The 22448-nt window shown below is 40.2% G+C and overlaps 1 protein-coding gene across 1 annotated transcript; it reads left to right on the forward strand.

Annotated features, from left to right (window-relative positions):
- Nucleotides 1-1710: 1710 nt before the first annotated feature.
- On the forward strand, nt 1711-11690 carry LOC148016428 (QWRF motif-containing protein 2-like). The gene is made up of 7 exons (XM_087663762.1): nt 1711-2192; nt 2557-4640; nt 6245-6364; nt 9295-9411; nt 9499-9588; nt 9680-9787; nt 9923-11690. The coding sequence occupies exons 2-7, from the start codon at nt 2856-2858 to the stop codon at nt 10043-10045; spliced, it is 2343 nt and encodes a 780-aa protein (XP_087519888.1). The 5' UTR covers nt 1711-2192; nt 2557-2855; the 3' UTR covers nt 10046-11690.
- The last annotated feature ends 10758 nt before the right edge of the window (nt 11691-22448 follow it).

Here is a 22448-nt window from a genome sequence, read left to right on the forward strand (position 1 = left end):
ACTTCCTTATAGTGAGACAATTTTTAGTATTGAGAGCTTCGAATTACACTTAGTTGCCTTAAGGGCATTTGATAATGGGATTCTTCATGATTTCCAAAGACATAATTGTTTTGTAGTCCAAAGTTCCAGTGCAGGTTCAGGGATCTTGGTAAATATGTTCCAATAATACATCAATTTTCAATTGTTTTCACATGTGTGTTCTTTGCGAAACTTTGCTCATGATATGCTTTATTATAACTTTACACAAAATCAACACTTGTCTAACTAGGCAACCCTTTCATTTATACTAGTAGCATCATAATGATCCTCTATAGTCATGCAACTTGATATTCTAAAGTAAAATTGTGGATGATACCATCATAGGAGACTTTCCTAGACACGCCATTCATTAATTAAAGTGGAGGAGTTTCAAAGGTAAATATGGTATGGCAAGGGAATTCATAATTGAAGTGAAGAAGTTTGCAAGGTAAGTATGGTATGGCAAGAGAAGTTGTAGAAAGGAGGGAAGGTTGAGCCCAATCTCTCTCGACATTTTATGTGAATGTTTATCGCAATGGGTTCGATGTTTGCATGGCATAAACATGCATGTGCACATGCCTAATTGGAATTACAATACAAAAGTAAGGGTCTGGAGTTTGGTGGGTCATTTTGTGGCATGTGAGCCAACAAGAAAAGGCACTTCCTTTTCTTTCTTTCTCCCTCTCACTTGTCACCAACATTGTCATCATCATCATAGGCAATGTCATTTTAATTGTAATTTCTATTGATGGGCAAGAACAAACGTATACTTTCCTTTCAGTGATGGTGTTTGGTTGGGCACCCTTTTATATTGTCCCCTCACCTTTTTGAGCATTGCCCATGATTTGCTCTCACCAACCTTAACGTTATCTTGGCTGGGGAGGTTCTCTCTTCCATCTCCTTTGAGGACATGTGGCGCCACCCCCCCTCTCCCTCTCCCTCCCCCATCCCCCCCCCCCCCCCCTTCCAAACAAAATCTCCTCCTTTTGGATGGTGGGACCCATAGAAGCATGTGTTCATGCATCCATAGTAAAGGACTCAAGGCATGCATGTACTTGCTTGATTTCACGAAAGTCGATAGTCAAGAACCGTGTTATGACTTGCTCAACTTCTTCTTTTATGACGCCAAGCAAGTGTTGCTACTTTGCTTGTGCTAGCGGAAGGTGTATGTGACTACTTGGAGCGCCACTTCTAGCCACGACCTAAATGGTTGGGTATAATGACCCCAGAGTTATCTACATTCCAATGTGGATAGAACATATAAATAAGGAAGCTTATCTTCGCAGCGTCATGAGTTAGCCACTAGATGTTTGAGTTTGAGCACCAATCGAGCACCGCATGTACAAAAGTGGGCTATGGCTTGTGGGATGCCCACCAATTGAATATGAAAGTAGACAAGTACAATATGCCAGTTGGTTTGTATGAGAGCTTACCTCTAGAGCATCATCAGGCAACCACAACCATTGGGTGCTCGAGTCCAACCACCATGTGTGCAAAAGTAGGCCACAGGGTGCCCACTAGAGTGAATTCCTAATAAGGCTCCCCAAGTTCAAGCACCAACTTGGGCACTGCAGATGCAAAGGCGCGGGCCGCAGGACGCCCACTAGACTGAATTCCTAATAAGACCCCCATAGAGTGTGGGTTTTTTTGTGATTTCCCTGCCTGGAGGCTGGAGCTGCTTTGCTTATTTTGGGCTTTCTGGGGGCTTTTCTTTTTTCTTACCTAGGCGGAGGCTTCCTCTTCCATTTGCCCGTTGGGAGCGCTCTCTCTCTCTCTCTCTCTCTCCCCCCCCATACACACATATACGCACAACAGCCTCTTCATTTCATATTTCGCCTTTTGCTCACTCGGCTTTTCCGTTCTTTTGGCCTTTTCCTTCTCAATTCACACGCAGAGACTCTCTCTCTCTCTCTCTCTCTCTGTTTGCAGAGTAAGCTCCCCCTGTGTGTGCTGCATCACAGCACACACAATTTCATCTTCCCTTTTCTGAGCTCTCCTCCTCCTCCTCCTCCTCCTCCTCGCCTCTCCTGCTCCTCGAATCGTATATACGTCTTCTTTTTTTTAACCAAGAAAGGAAAGGAATCGAAGACGGGGGGTGTTGCAAAATTCGTGGCCACCACCATCACTCTTCTTTCAGATCCCGTTGGCTCGCTTCTTCAGCCCCAAAGGCTCAGGTACAGGGTACAGTTTTTTGTTTTGTTTCTTTGCTAAAGGGCTTGCCTTTGCTAAGTGCATCTACTCTCCTCACACGTTCTGAGGCCCTTTTCCCCATCTTTCCTGACCGTTTGCTGTACACTCGGACCACTCTTTTGGGTGGCCTAACAAACAACAGTGCCAGCACGATCTGCTCTGCATTGCACTTTTCTTCATTGCCCTTCATGACACAATACACTGTTCAATATTCCCTTGTGTAATTGCATCGATTTCTAACTGTCCTGTTACATACACATTGATCCCTTTGTGCATAATTGCTTCATTTTTTCTAACTGTCCGATTACAGATACATTTTGTTTCATTTTTCTAACTCTCCTGTTACAGATACATTGCGGTGAATTTGGGAGAGCCTGTCTGTGTAGCTAAAAGGCCCAATCTGGGAAGAGGACTGTGAAGTGCCCACTTGAGCATTAGCTCGGATTCTGTAAAGTCCTTTTTGCGGGCATTCTCTGCTTTGCGTGAGCATTCACACAGAAATAATTCCTTTCAAGAAGGAGCATTTTTTAAATCTGTGGGAGCTTCTTTGTTGAAGAGCCTATTTGAAGAAAGGAACATTGTTCTGTATATATGCTGGCTCTGTATACCTCCATTCTAGCTGAATGCAGCATCATAATAAACAATGAATGATTTTGGGAGGAAAGATGGTCATGTTGTCTGTCGGGTGGCCTACTCCTGACCATGTTAAATTTCCAATCGATATGGTCATGCCTGAAGCAGCTGCTTTTCAGCAACAGACGTTAGTTCACACACCCTTACAGCAAACTAAGAATGCAGATGTTGAGAATGGCAAGGCAATGCTGGACAAAACTGCTATGGGTGGTGTCCGGCGACCTCGCACAAGAGAAGTTACTTCAAGGTACAAGTCCCCAACTACCTCTATATCTCCTGCACCTGCACTGAACCGCAGGTTTCCGACTCCTAATGGGGATCGAGCTGCGACTGTGCCTGATTTGCCATCCCCTAAAAGAGCACAATCTGCTGAGAGGAGACGGCCATCACCCACAAGAACAGGAGAGGTGAAGGTTTCAAATGGATCTTCGGATTCAGCAGTGGTCCCTAAGCGCTCCACTGTACGTACTGAGCTACTGTGGCCATCAACACGGAGCTTGTCCTCTTCAATGCAGGCTGAGCCTCATTCTCTACCTCCAAATGGGCTCGGAAAGATCCACACTGATGCTAAAGGGAAAGGAAATAACTATGCTGCTGATCAGACACTCAGGCCCTCAGCTAATGTGGTGCAGAGATCCATGGATCATCGGAAGCCAACACCAGAGCGCAAAGGTACACCTCTGCGTTGTCATAATATAGATCAAGTTGAAAATGCCAGGCCTCAGGAGAATGTTCATAAATCTGACCTCCAACGCTGGCCAGCCAGTACCAATGCCAAATCCTCCGGAGCTGCAATGAGCAGAAGTGTGGATCTTTCTTCAGATAGAGACAGACCTCTCAGTAGAGCAGCTTCCTTGTTAATACAGGGGAAACCTACTTATGGCTCATCAAGGGTTCCTCGACCAGGGAGCTCCTCGAGAATTCTTTCTCAATCTATAAATGAAGGTCCTGCACCTTCAATCAATTTGCAGAAAGCACGGTCAGATAGCAGGGGAAGGAGAAGAGATTCTCCTGTCAAGCTTGTAAAGTGTTCCAGTCAAGACTCACCACCAAGTGTGAGCTCACAACAAAATCATTCATCTGCAAACCATGTAGTCCATCAAGCTGGACAGGCACTCCACCAGGCTGTGGAGCCAGCCTGCCCAGAAAATGCAGTGCCAACTGATAATGCTTCAGATACAGATAGTGTGTCATCTGGAGGCACCACAACTACGTCCTCAAGTCGAGGCACACCGGTGAGCAGTACTGGGACCAGAACCGGGCGAGGAACAACTGTGCCTGCAAGGTTTTGGCAGGATGCTGCAAATCGTTCACGGCGTCTCTCCGAAAACAGCAAATTGCGTGCATCAATGCCTGAGTCTGACTTCTCTGCAACTTCAATGGGAAGATCAAACATTAGACACAAAACAACCATTTCATCTGAAAATGTTACAGGATTGATTCCAGTAACAATTGGGGGAGCTCCACCATCTCCTTGGTCAATTGTGCCCAATCGTTCAGTATCAGCATTTTTGCCACCTCAACAGCCTCTGTCTCCAATAAAGACTTCTCCTTACAGAAACATACCCAGTCCAGCAAGGTCACGGGGAACACCTCCTCCTTTACCCTCACAGAGTCACAGATCGAGCAGTGCTGCAGTAATGCTTAATTTTGGAGCAGATACAAGGAAAGGGAAGAAGGGTCTTTCTCAAATCGAAGAAGCTCATCTACACCGAATACTTCAGAATCGTCTCCTGCAATGGCGGTTTGTGAATGCAAGAGCTGATGCAGCAATGAATGCGCAGGCTTTCTCAGCAGAGGTATTTAGGTGTCCTTTAGTTGTTGTTTTGATGTTAGTGATCCTTTCAGATCTTGGGTGCTGTATGATTACCATGTATCTTTGTATACAGCCCAATCTTCAATGTAAGTTGCTAAATACTTGTTTGGGCTTTTGATGCATTGTGTTTCTTTCCATGTATCTTTGTATACAGCTGAGTGAAATTTGAAGAATGCCATTAGGCTGGCCTTTTGACTTTTGCTTTTGTATGCATTACTGTCATTTCTTACTGGGTTCTAGAGATAAGTATATGCTGTTTTGACACGGAATTAATTGCATTTGTGTGCATGGATTTATTGAGTTGTAGAAGAGCTAGCTAGCTGCAGAACATGGGCTCCTTTTGCACCTTTGATTATGTAGTGAGTTTGAATGGCACCCCTACATGACAATTTTGTGCGCTCCTCTTTTTTGCATGTCCTTTGCTGAGTGTGCAGACAGGAGCTGATTCTTGGTTAGTCACAAAGATTCACCTAGGCATCATAATTTTGTATCTGGTCCACTACAGCCAGTCACATACTGTGCTTTTGCGGGTAGTCAGAAGGTTTTACAGGCTTGTCTCACTATGTCAATTTTGCCAAAACCTAAATGGCAGAGCTACTTAAAGAGGCATTTGATGTGTTGCAAAACTGTCACAACTGGTCTCATTGTTTGACTTTGTCAAAACTCATAACTTAGCTACTCAAGAGGTTTTTCTTGCCAATCATAGAAATCTCTACTGTCCATTTGTTAGTGTTGCAAGTAGAGCTGTAGTGTTTCATCTGGTTGTTGATGGGCATCTTCAAATACTTTGTCATCCAGATGCAGATTGTATCACACTGTAACATGGCTTAAGAATCTATTTTCAGTGTGAGAAATTCTTACTTGTTTAATGGGCTTCTTCAAATGCATCAGACCTCCAAATGTGGAAGGAACTTAGGAATCAAGTGTCCATCCCTGCAAAGTAACATGGCTCGAGATTCTATTCTTTTGATGATGGCTTTTGTGATAATAAGCTTTCTAGATGCTAGGGCACATGACAGAATATGTTTTAAGATAACCTTTCTATTTTTACTTAATCCATAATATATATTATCAAACAATATGAAAATTTATGAAGAAATAAGTATTTACGAGCTTTTGTCATGAACTTTGATCCAGGTTAGTTTGTAACACTAGTACTTGAAGATAGACCAGAAATTTGCAAGTGCATGTAAGGCTTTGTACATTGAAGATTAGATTACATGGTTGTGATACATGATATTTTTTGAGGGTTATTAAACTGCAAGGTTTTTATCTCACACACCACTTTTGAAGATCAGCAAGTTCTTGTGCTTTGCTTCTTGCTGTGACTGTGAGCTGTGAAAAGTGCATTTAGGAAAATATATTTACATGGGAAAGCGTGTGCACGATGATTGTTGTACAATGATGCTGATATTGTGAAGATTTAATGGAAAAACATCATCAAAATCTGTGTGGTTGCAGTTAAAGTTCTTTAGCTGTTGAATTTCTTTTAAGCTTACATATGGCCAGCAATTATTATGGCGGTAAACTAGGGAGTTTGTGCACAAGTGGATTTAGATGCTGACCTTTACCCCTTTGGCCTCACAGAATTCACTGTACAATGTTTGCTCGAGGATATTTGACATGCGAACTTCAGTGACCCTGAAGAGGATACGGCTGCAACAAGCTAGACAGGCTCATAAACTTCAGTCTCTTCTTTTGGCTCAAGTAAGTCTATTAGATATAACTGCCAAGCCCAGCTTCTAATGTTTGAGAGAGTATGGAAGCTTATTGTGCAGTGATTCTAGTCTCCCCCAATATTACTGAAACACTTATCAGTTTTGTTCAAAGGATTAAAGCCCAAAATGACAACAGGTTTGAGTTAATGCTGTAGAGAAAAATATGATCAGTAGAGGAAAGTCTGTTAAATCTCAATTACTAAACAAGGTAAAGGCATGGATGAAGGCCCCCTCTTATGCTAAACAAAGGCAAAAGGGCTACATGAAAATACATGAAGTATGCATGCATTTAAACAGGCTTATCACAAACAGAAGAGGGGGGCAAGGGGGGGAGGAGGAATCACATAATTCAATCAGGATGCAACAAAAATAGTAAAAATGCCACTTTTAAAGGTCAAAAGTATATATGTAGGACAAACATGTTTGGACATGAAGGCAACTGAATACAAAGCCTACAACCAGCGTTAGCCACATGTAACCACATGTAACTGTCAATGCATATGCAAATATGGTCAGAACACCACTAGCGCTTCTTTTGGGGGGGTCTTTGGGTGCCCGGGCGGGGGGGTGAGGATCATGCAAGTCAAGTGAGGAGGAGGTATGCAAGAAGCACAACATGATCAGATGCAAAGGAAACCCAACACCAAGCAAAGTCTACAACCAGATTTGCCACGTGTAGACAATAGCAAATGCAGTTAGAACACAATTGGTGCCACTGCCAATGACCATAACCACAAATGGGCCACCTCTCTCACATTGTGCATACAATCACAATTAGGTACAGGGTCTACACATGATACTCAAAGAAACAACCTTGAAGCCATGATAGTCATCATCCTTGCAAAGGGAGAATGCCAACTCTGCTCATCACCATTGCAAGAAGAACTCGATGACCACATCGAGTGAGGGAGGCACAACTTACTGGCCTTTTTGAAAATGGTGATTTGACTCAAACTCATATTTATCATCGGGGGTCTTAACACGCCTCACTATCAAGGCGGCTAGTGTCTACCCGCTAGGTGCCATGCTCATTGACTCTATTTACAACTGTGAAACATGGACTTTTCATACTTGTTGCATTCCACCCACTGACTCAATATACAACTGTGGAGTAGAATGGGACTTGGGCAAAATTGTGAAAGAGACTTTATTGGGCACATCAACCCATCCACCTGCTGACCAAATTTACAAGCACAAAATGGAGGGTAACCCAGTCGAAGACACGTTGTGCTCCCATGCCCCAACTTGGGCCAAGTAGCTTGAGTGCGCAGAACTGCCTGTGGACTACGGGCTCACCACGCAGCTTTCACTCTGAATGCCAAGCCCGAAATGCAAGGGTCCAGGCAACGACACCTCGCAGTAGAAGCATAATTAGACATGCCTCTACTCATAGTAGTTCAATGTTGGCAACCATGAAGAGTCTTCAGGTATAGATGCTAGTAACTCAGCACCAAGCAAAGTCTACAACCAGCATTGGCCGCATATAGAGCAGTTAGAACACTGCTGAACCTTGCTGCCAATAGCCATGAATGACACAGCTGTGATAGTTCACCATCCATGTAGATAGAGAATCTGACAGTTTCACTTCAATAGACCATGATGGCACTCCACTGGCCACCATAGCAAGAAACAACCAAAAGTAAATGGCAACAAATACAACACTTGCCAACCAAGCAAAGTGAATAGTGAGTACTGAGTCAGACTAGCAACCATGTTGAAAAGACAATGGAGAATACCATGTGAACACAGTATGAAACAAAGAAAGCAATAGAACAAAACCATAATTATCAAAGAATGCAAAGAAACATGAGATGGTATGAACCTTGAACTGGGGTTAGGAATCCTTTAGCAATAATCAATGAGATACAAATGGTAGATTAACAAGGAGATACTATGCAAATTGTGCTCAAGTCTGCTCTCCCTGCCAAATGTGCAAAACAATAATACAATGAAGTATGCAGAGTGTGTGCTCCATGCAGCAACTGTCTACATGTATAGGCATACACAGTATGATAGTAGAGTGGCATACAAATGGATTAGGGAATGAGCGTAAGCACATAACTGCTAACAGGCATCTGAAACTCGACAGGGTGTCCCCTGATTTGTCCTTGACAAGCATCCTCTCATCCCCCTGTCCAGAGGAATGGGTTATGTGGTAGGGCCCATTGTATTTTGTGCCTCTGACGCTAGGATCTTGCATTCTTGGTTCTCACTCTCAGTAGTGCAAAATTCCTTCCATATCAGATCCAACTCTTTGCTGCAACTCATCCTTGCATCTCAGCCCATTCTGAGCCCCTCCTCAGCCAATTTTATCCATCCTCAGCTCTTAATCTCACCCTATTCTCCTTTCTAATTTAGCCCTTTCAGCTCCATTCTATCCCCAGTGTAAATTGCATATTTGGCTCATGGATAATGGTCTGTGGCCTGTCACTGGTTAAGCTTGCTTGGGCTTTTCTGCGATGCAATATGTTGACTTGATAGAAAATCTGATGATCATATCTTTTTATATAGAGGTGGCTGCTTGACTGTGTATCATATGTGCATTCAATAACTCGGTCATGGTAACCTGCAGCTACAGTGGCCTGATTTGAGTTGATTTTACTACTTTTCTTACTGGTGTGAGGTCAAATAATATAACTGAAAGACATATTGTCCTCAGGTTAGGGAATCAACTCTGTTGTGTGATCGAGGTTGTGGTACCTGCCTATGCTAGTTTTATCTGCAAACGAGGCTGACTTCTACAGTGGCCTGATTTGAGTTGATTTTACTACTTTTCTTACTGGTGTGAGGTCAAATAATATAACTGAAAGGCATATTGTCCTCAGGTTAGGGAATCAACTCTGTTGTGTGATCGAGGTTGTGGTACCTGCCTATGCTAGTTTTATCTGCAAACGAGGCTGACTTCTAACTTTATTGCAGGCTCCAAAACTCGAAGAATGGTCAAGCCTACAAAATGAACATATGGGTGCATTGACTGGAGCTGTCCAAGCTTTAGAAGCTGCAGTTCTACAAGTACCTGTTACTGGAGGTGTGAAGGTACACAGTTTGGCCGAGATGAACAAGTAATCTCCTTTAGAATTCATTTCAAGGTTTTGATGCAGGATTCTATGACTGTAATTGCAGGCTGATACCGTTGCAGTCAAAAAGGCGATAGGCTCTGCATTTGATGTAATGAATTCTGTAGAGAACTCAGTAAATTTTATACTGCCAAAGGTACATGACATGTTATGCTAAGCATTTTGGTTCTGAAGATTTGGAAGCTGTGTATTGAAAGTGGTTTTGTACTTGCTGATCACCCATGCAGGCTGAAAAGACCAACTCTCTTGTTTCTGAACTGGCACATGTGGTGGCTCAGGAAAGAGTTTTGATGGAAGAGTGTGCAGATCTGCTTGCACTTACTTCAGCATTAGAGGTGCAAATGACTGTTTTATTTTTGTTGAACTGGCATGTTTTTAGGTGCTAATTGATATGAAACTAGCATTAGGAGATTGCTTTTCTAAAGCTCTCAAAACTGGTAGGTTTCAGTTCTTTTGTCTTCTCTTGGCAGGTAGAGGAACGCAGCATGCGAACGCATCTACTCCAACTTGGCTATGAAAGAGCTCGAGTTCTAGGGCACTTAATAGATAGCACAACTGCTCCAGATTCTGTTTTAGTTGGCTCACCCAGCTAACATCTCCATCAACTGCTGTCCTTTTTAAAGCCAGGAATCGACAGGCCACAGAACATAATTTTTTGTGAGCCACCAGAAACAGCTATCGTAACTTTCCCTTGTCTGTGAGCTGAACCTGAGGAGGATCCAGCTGCCTGAAAACCTATCAGCTAGCATCTCTTATCAGATCAGGTGAAGCCATTTGTACCATAGATCCCTGCAAATTCCCCACAAATTTGTAGCTGCTTTGCCCTTTCCCTAAAACTGTCTATTTAAAGGCCTTTGTTCTTCAGTTTGTCAAGCATGGTCAACCAAGCCAGAAGTGACAACGTCCTGTTGCTGTTTGTAAACCATGGCTTGTTGCCAAACCTTTGGTAAGCTTGTACATGAGAGATGCTGACAGTAGTTTTACTGCTACGATCCAGAAATGCAAACACACGTCAATGGTGCTTGTGTGAGCTTTCTAGAGAAGAGACAGGAATAATTTCTACACTTATTATCATGATGCTACATTGCAGGGGCAAAAGTGCATAAGGCAGTGTACTTGTTGACCCTACTTACTTTTTCTAGCAAAAGTACTATCTGGCAGAGGCAAAAGTATGTAAGGCGATGCAGTTGTTGACCCTCCTTACCCACTTTTTCTGGACATGTCTCTAGTACCTGAAGACTTTATGTCGCTCTTTTCTGGAGCCATTTGTGACATTTTGGTGAGCATTTCAGAAAAACAGTCATTAATGACAGATCTTCTATGCTGTAAAAGAGCACAGGTTTCATGAAGGATATATGCTTTCAAGTTTGGCCAGTGCTAGTGCTTTTGACGAGTTTGGCATGGTATGCAGTATCATGTGACTATTTCAGCAAGGTTAAAAACTGGGTGGTTTAAATACTTCATGCTTCTGTGCAACCATTAAACTTATGTAATCTTGTAAAGGGTTGGGTATACAGACACTGCAAAACTCAGTTTAAGTTCACAGAAACTGTCAAGATATTTTCAAGCAAGGCAGAAGTTTGGTGGGTGCATCTTTTATAGCTGAATAGATGCATGCCCCTCATCTAAGCTTGGACTGGACAAGAGTCGTTTTTGTATGTGGCCTGGTATACAGAGATAGGTGAATAAGGCAGAAATTGGATACATCATATTTAGCCTGGGTATACAGAAAACAGATAATAAATAAGGCAAAAATGGGAAGTATCTTTAGTTAGCCTTTTTAGTCAATGCTTCTGTCTAAGCAATGAGCTGAAGTGTGCAGTCTAAGAGGGCCACACACAGCGGTGTCCTTGCATACTTCTTTCTGTATGGAGGAATGAGTTATGTTATCTGCTAATTGTTGAATGAGAATGGCAAAATGGTGTATGGACAGAGGTGTTGAGAGACAAACTGAAGTGTTTCTCATCACTGCACACCCCTTTGATGGTTTGTCCCCTCCATGGTTTGGAAGCTGATTCATGTAATTCCTCTGCAATAAAACCGCCTTACTGTTTCCTAGTGTATATGTGTGGGAGATGTGCGATATGCAATAAGAGCGGAGTGTCAGTATAGTTTGTCTCTCCTTACATTCATAGTAGCATAGTGTTATTATATACAATGGGTGTTGGCATATGTCAAGTGAGTTTTTTCTAAAATGGTAGTCAATCTTCCAGATGACACAGAAGGTGTCTATGGGCCATATGTTGGAAATTTAAGGAAAATATTCAGTTTCTTGTTAAGAATTACAAACATTGTTGTAACTCTACAGACGATGGTACCTTTGTGTGGGAAACGTGTGATATGCAATAAGAGGGGTGTGTTGGTATAGTTTGTCTTTCCTTCCAATTTATACAATGGGTTGGCATATCTCAAGTGAGCCTTTTAAAGTGCCTGTCAATCTTCTAGATGGCTCGAAGGATACCTATGGGCCATATGCTGGAAAATTTCACAGTTTCTTGGGTACAATTTCGAACATTGTTGTAACTCTGCAGAAGATATGTTTGTGTAAAAAATAGTCATCCAGCTTTTCGATAGTGCCAGTGTCTTCCAGATGGCACAAAGGATACGATACCTACGGGCCCATATGCTGGAAATTGAAGGAAATTTTCAGTTTCTTGGGCACAATTTTGAACATTGTTGTGAGCGCTGGTGTGAATGTGGGAGTTGTGTGTGGCCATATACAAGAGAATAGGGAGAGGTCCTTCAATGGCTCGTCGTAAGTAGATTTATGTAGCACTGCATTAAAAATTGTGTCAATGGTGTCTGGTGTAAAGGTGTGGCCATATACAAGAGAATAGGGAGAGGTCCTTCGATGGCTCGTCGTAAGTAGATTTATGTAGCACTGCATTAAAAATTGTGTCAATGGTGTCTGGTGTAAAGGTGTGGAAGATGTGTAATATATAATAAGGGGGGAGAGTGTCAGTGTGATTTTCTCATTTCCTGTATTATTTTCATTGGCAAAAATGTTGGTAACTATAGCGAGCCTTAATTTATGATGCCAGTCAATGGGGAGAGTGTCAGTGTGATTTTATCGTTTCCTGTATTATTTTCATTGGCAAAAATGTTGGTAAATATAGCGAGCCTTAATTTATGATGCCTGTCAATCTTCCAGATGGTATGGAATATGGAAGTCAGTCTTCAGTTGCTTGGATATTTAAGGGGAGAGTGTCAGTGTGATTTTCTCATTTCCTGTATTATTTTCATTGGCAAAAATGTTGGTAACTATAGCGAGCCTTAATTTATGATGCCAGTCAATGGGGAGAGTGTCAGTGTGATTTTATCGTTTCCTGTATTATTTTCATTGGCAAAAATGTTGGTAAATATAGCGAGCCTTAATTTATGATGCCTGTCAATCTTCCAGATGGTATGGAATATGGAAGTCAGTCTTCAGTTGCTTGGATATTTAAGGGTTGTTTTTCAAGGAGTTGCTTGTAACCGGTCGGAACTCTGCAGAAGAAGTTACACTGATTAGTGGTGTGTGTGGGATGAGTATGAGAGAGAGAGAGAGAGAGTATTTTAACCTTTCCTTGGAGTTACTGGCACCTTTAAGCCAGCTCTTTTGTAAATCAACTCTGCAAAAGATACACTGGTTCCTGGTGTGTACGTGTGGGAGATGTATGTAATCACATGTAAGAGGAGAGAGAGAGAATCACATGTAAGAGAAGAGAGAGAGAGTATATTTTAACCTTTCCTTGTGTATGTTGGCATAAATGTTATATATGCAATAGATTGGGACCTCTAAGTGAGTTCTTTTATGATGTCAGTCAATTTTTCAGATGGGTTGAGCATAAGCATATGTCGGAAATTCAAGAAGTTGCTTGTCACATGAAGCTGCAGAATCTTGTATTCAGTTGCGATTGGGTGCAATGATGATAGTGACATGCTGATTAGCATAAGCATATGTCGGAAATTCAAGAAGTTGCTTGTCACATGAAGCTGCAGAAACTTGTATTCAGTTGCGATTGGGTGCAATGATGATAGTGACATGCTGATTGCCTCACATGGCACTTTCTTCAACTTCTATTCTCTCATGAATCAAATCTTCACTTGATCACTTGAGAGATTCAAGAAAGTATAGCAAGTCCTAGTGTGATGGTCCAGTGTCCAGTCTATCTGTTACATAGCTACTGATTGCAAGAGAGAACCAAGAAAACAGGCTAGTAATATGGAAGTGCAAATAAAACACATGCAAACATTGAAGTGAAGATCAAGCAATCACGTCTGGCTCAGAGGATTCTGGATTCTTGGAAGAACTTTCTGGGAAACATGGAATGGAAGGGGGGGATAGTGTGGGAAGAACAGATGGATCACAACTGCAACACATAACGGCGGTAAACAGCAGCATATGAATAGCACTTATTGTCAGCTGTGGTTAAACCTATGCTTTCTAAGGCTGTTAATACAAAAGGAGTACCTCAATGGGAAGACTCTCGGGATGTTGGTATTGTGGAGATATATTCTGTAGAGCATCTGGGAAATCATTTTTGATTATCTGAAGAAGAACTAGAGTGGCTGCAGTTGAAGAAGGCAATGTGGCTGATGGCGTCCTAATGGAAAAACCTTCAAACAGTCTGAGGAAGATGCATGATGATTCTCTGCAAGAGAGACGAGGAAAAAACCAAACACATTTTTAGGGATTGTAGGGAAAGTTGTAGATGCTGGAATAAGTTGAAGAAGGGCATGGCTCATCAGAACATTAGTTGGAAACAGCCTCTTTTTGGGGATAGAGGAATTTTGATGATAAGAGTTTGATCAAAATCCTTGGGTCAATGATGTGCAGGGCTTTGTGGTCGAGTGGCAACTCTGTTTTGTTTGGCAAGATGAAGAAAGTGTTGGGGTGTTAGATTCATGGAAGTTGTAGCTACTTTTGGTTTCTTGGCCAAGAAAAACAACCCCTTTAGAGTTGTGAGGAAACTGCTTGTAAAGCTGATCACATCTTTCGAACCATGCTGTCTACTATAGAATATCTATATATACCCCTGCATTGGGGAAAAAACAACACATGCACTTGGTTGGCTTTTTAGATATTTTGGGACATACTAGTTTCTTGATTGTGATTGAGCCTTTAGTCTCTTGGTGTTCGAAGTTGTGTTAGTATTGTGGTTTTGGCAACCAAATCCATCATCTATCCTTATGGTAGCCTTGAGAAACTAGCAGCCTCGGATCCATCTTTTCTTAGTGCCTTTTCTTCTTTGATGTGGTGGTGCTCTTTTAGATGTTTGCTTTGGTTGTTTTTTGTCCTGCCATTATATCCTTGAAGGAGTTAATAGTCAAAGTTGTCAAAGACAATGTCAAAGGGATGTACTCAAAGATTGAAAAGTAAAGCAGGAGTAGGTTGGTAATATCAACACTTGGGAGTAGGAGATTGCAATGGCAATTGAAAATTTGCAAGATTCATTTTTAGAGCTTTAGGTTTGGGTGTAGCTAAAAATAGTAAATTAAAGTTAAATATTACATCTTGTAAAAATCAAGGGTAGATTTGAAACTCTTGGAGCATGTGTAGAGAATTTATTGTGAACTACATGTGCTTGTAATCATCCATGGGTAAAATAATTGGTATATTTTCTCTAAATTGGTGGATGAATGTTTAGTTTCCTTGATAGGAAAGCCTTAAAAGGGCCTATGGCATAGGGTAAGGGGGCCAATAGAGTGGGTTTTACTTTTGGGGGACCCCCTTTATAAACTAGGTAATGAAAATTCACCAAAATGGAGAAGAGAGGGAAAGTGGTATGTTGCTCAATTTTTAGGTCAAACATTTTTTGGGAGAAAAAAAAAGTAAATTAAAAAATTAGACCCAATCTGGCTAAGGCTAACTACCCTACAGTGTCCATCTAGGCCTTTTGGTACTCCACCACATCGAGTTTGTAGAGGATTTCTATGTTATCAAAAGATTGGGGAATAAGATTATCATGTAGATCACAGTCTCATTGGTTCTCGCCTTGCCATAAGGGAAAACCTTTGTGCTATGTAGATCACAGTCCCATTAGTTCTCATCCTGCCATAAGGGGAAACCTTCGTGCTATGGGGACTCCTTGCTCAATTTGAGGAGGCTATGGATTGTTTTAGGAGCTCTCTTGCATGCATTGCAAAAAAGAATTGTTGGACCAGTGATTCAAGAGGGTGACATCATGTTGACCTTTTTTCTAACACAATGCAATTGGAAGGGACTAATCGGAGCCTACATAGCCCGATAAGAATAATAGCCTACACATTGGCTTTTAGCTTTTGGTAGCTCCATCAAGCCTCATTCTCCATGTGTGAGGCCTTTTTGAAAAACATTACTATTCCCAAGCTTCTACACCAAGAGATACTGCATCACATAGAAACTTTTGCGGGCATCTACCTTATCACAAGGCTTAAAAAGCCATGCCAAAGTAAATTTCACTTGCACAAGTATATATAGTCAAACATTAATAGTGCATGATTGATTTATTTAACCACTCTTAACTTGTGTCAAAACTTTAGGGATTTTATAGAGTACCTCAAAAAATGGTGATATTCCATGGACTTAAGGAAGTCTAAAAACTTGGCAATCATTGATTGGTAGAAATCATGTTGTCTCCCTTTACAACATTTTTCTCTTTGCTTTAAATTGCTCTCTCTCAAGTCAAACACCCTCTCTCCTTGTTTGCACAAGTGGGGTCCTTGCATAGTCAATGTAGCATTGGTGCTTTCACACTCCCTTTTACTTGTTTAAGCTCATTAACTTAAGCATGGCATGCCCCTTACAAACTCTAAGCTAGTCCATCACCCTAACTATAATTGTAACAATGTGAGATATCACTTGTTTTTTACTTTTGATGATTGGATCTTAGCTAGCTACAATTTCTTGATGTCTTGCATACCTTTGAAAAAAAAAAAACCAAATTGGTACCATCTGACTTAGGTAAAGAGATCAACATTGAGTTTCAGAGGGAGCTAGCCATCCACTAGGAAGGAAGAGAAAAATGGAGAGAGCCTAGCTTGCAGTAGAAGGGGAAAAGAAAGAAATATATGCAAACCCACCATGTGCCAAGGGATCCATCATACTAGGGCTTTTAAATCACCAATTCCGTCTGCCTAGTGCTCATGAAGCAATCCTTTGGCCCATAATCTACGATCTCATTAAATTTTTAATGTTATCCACCATTTGCTTAGTTTTCCTTTCTCCTCATTCAATAACCCTTTTTCAACCAAATTTTATATTAAAAAAGAAGTTAGTTATAGAAGTATGGTGCTTGGTTTTCAATTCAAAATGATTAGTAGGTATGCAATAATTAATTTTAAAATTGAAAACAAGAAAGATCAAAATTTGAGACTTTATTTTAAGATTTTTTGGGGATTTCCTATATTTTGGCTTTTGGTAAAAAATAAGCATGTTGGTTAATTTTTCTATTATTTGAAAATATTTTTGAAGGTAAATTTGATTTTTGAAAAAATCCGAAAACTCTTAGACATCCCTTCTCTTTTTGCTTCATTTCACTACTTTCTCATAGCTCTATTACGACCTATTTTCTGTGTCTCTGCAAACTACCTTGACACAATGATTTACCTTGACCTCTTTTGCTCACAATCAATTATCAATATCCACAATATCCAATGTATGCAATCTATCTATGTCTATGTATTCTACATTCACACTCAACTATTCTATTTTTGTTGACATCTCTGTGTGTCTTCCATCCTACCTTCACACACTAAGCTCTACCTACTTTCTTTTGACATTTTTGTATGTCTATTTGTGCCTCTCCAGTATATCTCCTCAAACACCTAATTTCCTATTTTCATTAACATCTTTGTGTGTCTTTATGTGCCTCTCCAATCTACCTCAATAAAATCAAATACCATAATCTTAGTATGTCTATATGTGCCTCTCCATTCTACCACCGTAGACATTAGACTCCCTATTTTCATTAACATATTTGGGTAGAATGAATACATGCAAAAAGAGCTGCTTATTGAGATACATCTTGAATATATCTCATCATTCAAAAGGATAGAGTGTACTGATATTAACCCATAAGTCACACAAAGCTATATGCAGATGAGATTGAAGCACATAGACTTGTGGGTTGATGGGAGAATCTACCTTATTGACCCCCTAACAATAAATCTCCATTTTTCTTAGGAATCACAAACTTACTGAAATGTATGTGTGGAAGTCAAAATGGATTGTTTGGTTACACTAGGCAGCTTGATGAAGATGCATTAAAACTATTCACAACTTGCCATGCAATTGTAAACAATTATTATTGATGTCATTGTTGCACATTGACTTCAAATACAACAACTAATAGGAAAGTGAGGCATTTGAATAGAATTATCAACTTAAAAAAAATTCAAATTATCACAATGCACAACATTATTCATGACATTGATATCTTGTATGAGGTGACAAGGCTACAATTGGATGACCTAAAGAAGATCAATAGCAAGTTGATATAGGAGTGTAATTGAAAGAAAAAGTTAATTTATGAGTTGATTATGAACAATGGCCAGTGGAAGCAACGTATCAAGGCATGTAAGGTTGCTCAAAATGACAGTGGGTGATCATAGATCATCCATTCGAAGATTATTGAAGGCAAGCATATTGAAAGATACTTTGAGCAACCCAAAGTTCAAGGCTGTGAAGGAGAAGGTGATTGAGTCCATGATAAAACATGTTTCAGATGAGTTCTTAGCCTCTTCCTAGACCTTCAAGGGTGTGAAGGATAGGTTTGGTCGTGTGTTGAAGAAAAACAAAATTATGCCTCTTCCTAGATTTTCAAACTTAATAGAGGCTCGAAAGAGCTACTCAACACAAAGGTTTTGGAGTTGATAGGAAATCTCATGTATATCATTGGTGTGAAAACACTAAAGATGGAGATAAAAAAGACATATGATATTGAGTTTACAGAGCTCAACAATTACTACATGGATCTGTGCAAGGTGTAGTCGGCAATAAGTTTGTTAAAGAATGTAGTGGTAAATTGCAATTCATCATCAAATTGGATGAAAGTGATGTCATTAAGGTAATAAAGCTCGAAAGAGTTAGTGTCACTTTGATGAACAAAGCCTTACAATTTAATAAGAATAACCCAAGGGACTTAAGTGTTCAATCAAAGTGCCATGTATGGTGGCTTGTTGCATGTGAAGCTCCTAAGGAAACATTTGAGGTGCTATAGCTCTTTTTCATGTACACAAGCATTCCAAACATCATTGATCACCAAGAACATGGTGAGATGCTCTTAGTTGAAGGGTATTTGGAATACTTTGTTGAGACACCTTATAGGACACTTGAAAACCTTGAAATTCACAAGTGAAATCCCCAATGGTGAAAATACAAAATATCCATACCTCTATTGCTTGATAGAGAGGTGAAAGAAACGACTCGAAGATTTGGCAAATAGTAAAAAGTTCTATACTGACACACGATAAAGAAAATCCCACGTAAAAGCCCATTTTTAACATTCCATTGGATCATGTTCACATTTGTTCATTGCATATTTGTGAGGAATATGGAAAAATTTGTGTATGAATATATTTACTTTTCTTATGGAATCCAATTGAAAACAAAAGCCATTGCAACATGTAAGAATGTGGAGCGAGTGCTATTAAAGATTGGGCTACACAAGCATCAAGTAACAATTGAAAAAAATGAGAAGAGATTAAGAAAATTTGATAACTTGCTAAAGAAGCCTTGCTTTGGAGGAGCTAATGCTAGGAAGTTTCTCTCAATATAGCAACAAGGAAGGGAATGTCTTAGTTTGCACGTTGCAAGACTACAATGGGTGGAAAAAACTGAATGATGCGGTTCATAATTGAAGTAATGGAGAAAAAACAAGATTGGAAAAAGCCAATGTTTGGATTAGTCTCAATAAAGTGCCCCCCTTGCTTAGAAAGATGGTGTTTCATAATGGAGATAAGGAAGAGTTTACTAGTGTTGTACTTAGCTTCTACAAAAACATGGTGCAAGTGTGGGATAAATGTTCTATCACACATTACATGGTATGAACAAAGACAACATCTTAGAAGTATATAAATTGTATAAGTTATTCTAGAAAATTTTATTCATGTGCAATGCATGCGTTTTAGCGTATTCTCGAGGCGCATGGGCCATACTTTGTAGAAAAGAGAAGCATCAAAGTTTGGTCTACACAAGGGATGGAAAACTCACACTAGATAGTGCACTGATCATGGTGAAGGAGTGAATGGTAGCAATCCAATGACCTAATTGCTATCCTTGTGGTACAAGATCATAGTGGTAGATGAAGCTCAACTTGTGCATAAGAAAGCAAATGAGATTGTTTATGAATTGGTTATAGACATATTCAAATCATGCCATGTCACTAAAAGAACGAGTTATGATGCATCCAGTATCAAAGAAAACCATGCCAAGTGGTTAGAAACAAGGCTTTAAGAAGGCAAAAAATGAGTTTGAAAAGGACTAAGATGGTAAGATGAAGAAGGCATTTAGTGTGAATGCAATTTATTGCTCAAGATAAAAAGGGAGAGAGTGCATCTATGTGAATGAGTCTTAAAGTTTAAGCACTATAGATTAGGATTTCACTCTCTCTATCTTATTCACTGAGTTTCTAGATCTCTTGATGTGTAGGAAAGATGGCTAGACCTAAGCCACAACCTAAGCCACAACCTAAGCCACATGATTCCTCTCAGAGCCCCATATCATTTTCAACTCAATGGAGCATCTACTAGTCTTTGACAATGACACTTCATAGCCTCCTAATGGATCTAGCTCCTTCTCAACCTAACCTAGCTTCCTCAAGCTACCCTTAGAGGGGCTCTCCTTAGCATCCCCATAAGAAATGCAAGTGGAGGCCAAGTACAATGGCCCTAAGAGAAATTAGGAAGTATCAATGCTCTTTTGATCTCATCATTTTGAAGGCTAGCTTCTCAAGTCTTGTTTACGAGGGAGATTATGCAAGACCTCTACTGAAGAGAAAGCAAGAGATGATTTTTGACACAGGGTCAGAATAGACCGGATTGCTTCACAAAAGAATATCTTCATGTTCTACAGGGGCCTATAGAGGCCTTTTTTATAAACATAATGATTGATGCTCAACATTGTGCAATACATCCAAAGCACATTACTATAACTTTCAAGGACTTTCAACTTGTAGAAATCTTCAAGTAGTGAATGATGCATTTGTTCTAATGGAATGAATGCTTTTTGTAACGTTATCTATTTTAGAATAGTGTTCTCCACACGCACAAAATATGTGACTATATCCTACTACAAAATTGTTGTACTAGCTTAAAAGTACGAATAAATTTTTTGCTCTTGACCTTCGCTCATAAATGTGTATCTTTGTTGTATTTTTAGTACTTAATTATGATTTTTGCTATCCTTATCAATTTCACTTTAAAAAACATATGAAAAGTTATCATTTCTTATTATGTACTTTACTCTTGATATCTTTATACAATCTATGTGGTGTGAGACTTATAAATATTAATAAATTCTTTGATTATTAATCCATCCATAATCTTAAGTATTGACAAAAAAAGTTGGTGGACTCTTGGCCACCTGATAGATGCACTTGTGAAGTTTCATTACAATCACACAATGGACTATGTATATGAAGTGGCATTTCCCTAGTTTACGGTTTATATGGGTTGAAAATTCATTATTCTTTTCATTTTCACATGTTGCTTTCATTATTTCCTCCATTCTCCCTTCCTCAACTTTTGTCTCTCCTCCATCTCATACTCCTCAAGTTTGCATGGCATGCACTAAGCAAGCCGCTCACCATTTCTGAGTGAAGTCCCCATGCATGGTCTCACCAAAAGGACAAGGTGGAGCTTTCTTTGGGTAAACAGTAGGTGCTCCCTCTAGAGTACGAAGACCGCCATAGAAGAAGAGGAGATGGAGACTGCATTGTTGACCTATGCAAGATAATATATATTTAGTATGGCTGTGAGCTCCTTATCTCAAGAGCATTCTTTTAGAAGGGTAGTTCAAGAAACTTTGCAAGACATGTGATTGATCATGGCCGAGAAGGTACTGGGTGTGATTAGTTGATGCCCCATTGACATGCAAGTGGACTAAAGCAACCATGGAGGCCTTGTAAATGGTTGCAAAGGGGTTTCTCATCGACCTTTTCAATGATACATAGCTAGAGGTCATCCATGCAAAACATTTCATAGTTACTGATAAAGATGTAACTTCATCATTTGGCTTAGACACATTTACATGGACCACACATTTACTCATCTAACGAAGAGGACTAAGGAGGAAGAAGAGAGAAAAGAGGAGACTATATAAGGGAGAGAGAAGAGAGGGAAGAGGAGAGAGAAAGACTAGAGAAAGACAAAAAGGGAGAGAAAGAAGGAGAACAAGCCATGAAAGTTGGAAGGAAGGTGAAGAGACTAGTTGATTGTAATTTTTGGATGCGCTACCTAAGTCCTTTTACATCTTTTATATCATGTTAACGTGATGGGTATTCTCCGTGGTTCCCATGCAATCCCACTCTTTACACTCCGTCCTGACCCTAAAGATTTTTGTCCTCAAAAACAAAAGGAAAGGGACTTACTACGGTGGCTTATGAGTGGGACTACATAGTACTACTTTGTTCAGCATTACAATGAGAGAAAATTTGGATGGGAGAGTTTATATCCAAGTGGAATTGGGCCAAATAGGTACATATGAAAAATCTACATTAAATGGGCATTGATACATAGTAAGCTTAGCCACCAATTCTTTACAAATAGGGTCTTGAAGACTATGGACATGTTGTTGTCCACCATAGGCATGCTAGGGTAAATGTTCCATAACTTTTGATAAGTTGCTCACAATGGGGTGTGCCACATGTCAAATGAAGCTCGTGGTGAGTACTTTTAGGCTAAGTATGAAGCACTTGGTTGTTATTAATGCAAATTAAAAACTTGGTCATTATTAATTTCTAGCTAGAGTCTTTAGCCCACTAAGCCTCTTTAAGTGGAGAAGCTTCTCTAAAATGGTGGCTAGTCTCTAAGAGG

Source organism: Lygodium microphyllum, chromosome 23, assembly GCF_053477565.2.
Source record: "Lygodium microphyllum isolate KBCC chromosome 23, Lygodium_microphyllum_v1.1.10, whole genome shotgun sequence".
In the NCBI taxonomy this organism is placed as follows: Eukaryota; Viridiplantae; Streptophyta; class Polypodiopsida; order Schizaeales; family Lygodiaceae; genus Lygodium; species Lygodium microphyllum.

Excerpts from the sequence above, each read along its gene's own strand:
- LOC148016428 (XM_087663762.1), top strand. The coding sequence starts at position 2,856 with ATGATTTTGGGAGGAAAGATGGTCATGTTGTCTGTCGGGTGGCCTACT. Across the intron at positions 6,365-9,294 it reads AGTCTCTTCTTTTGGCTCAA|GCTCCAAAACTCGAAGAATG; the intron begins GTAAGTCTATTA and ends ACTTTATTGCAG. Across the intron at positions 9,589-9,679 it reads TAAATTTTATACTGCCAAAG|GCTGAAAAGACCAACTCTCT; the intron begins GTACATGACATG and ends TCACCCATGCAG.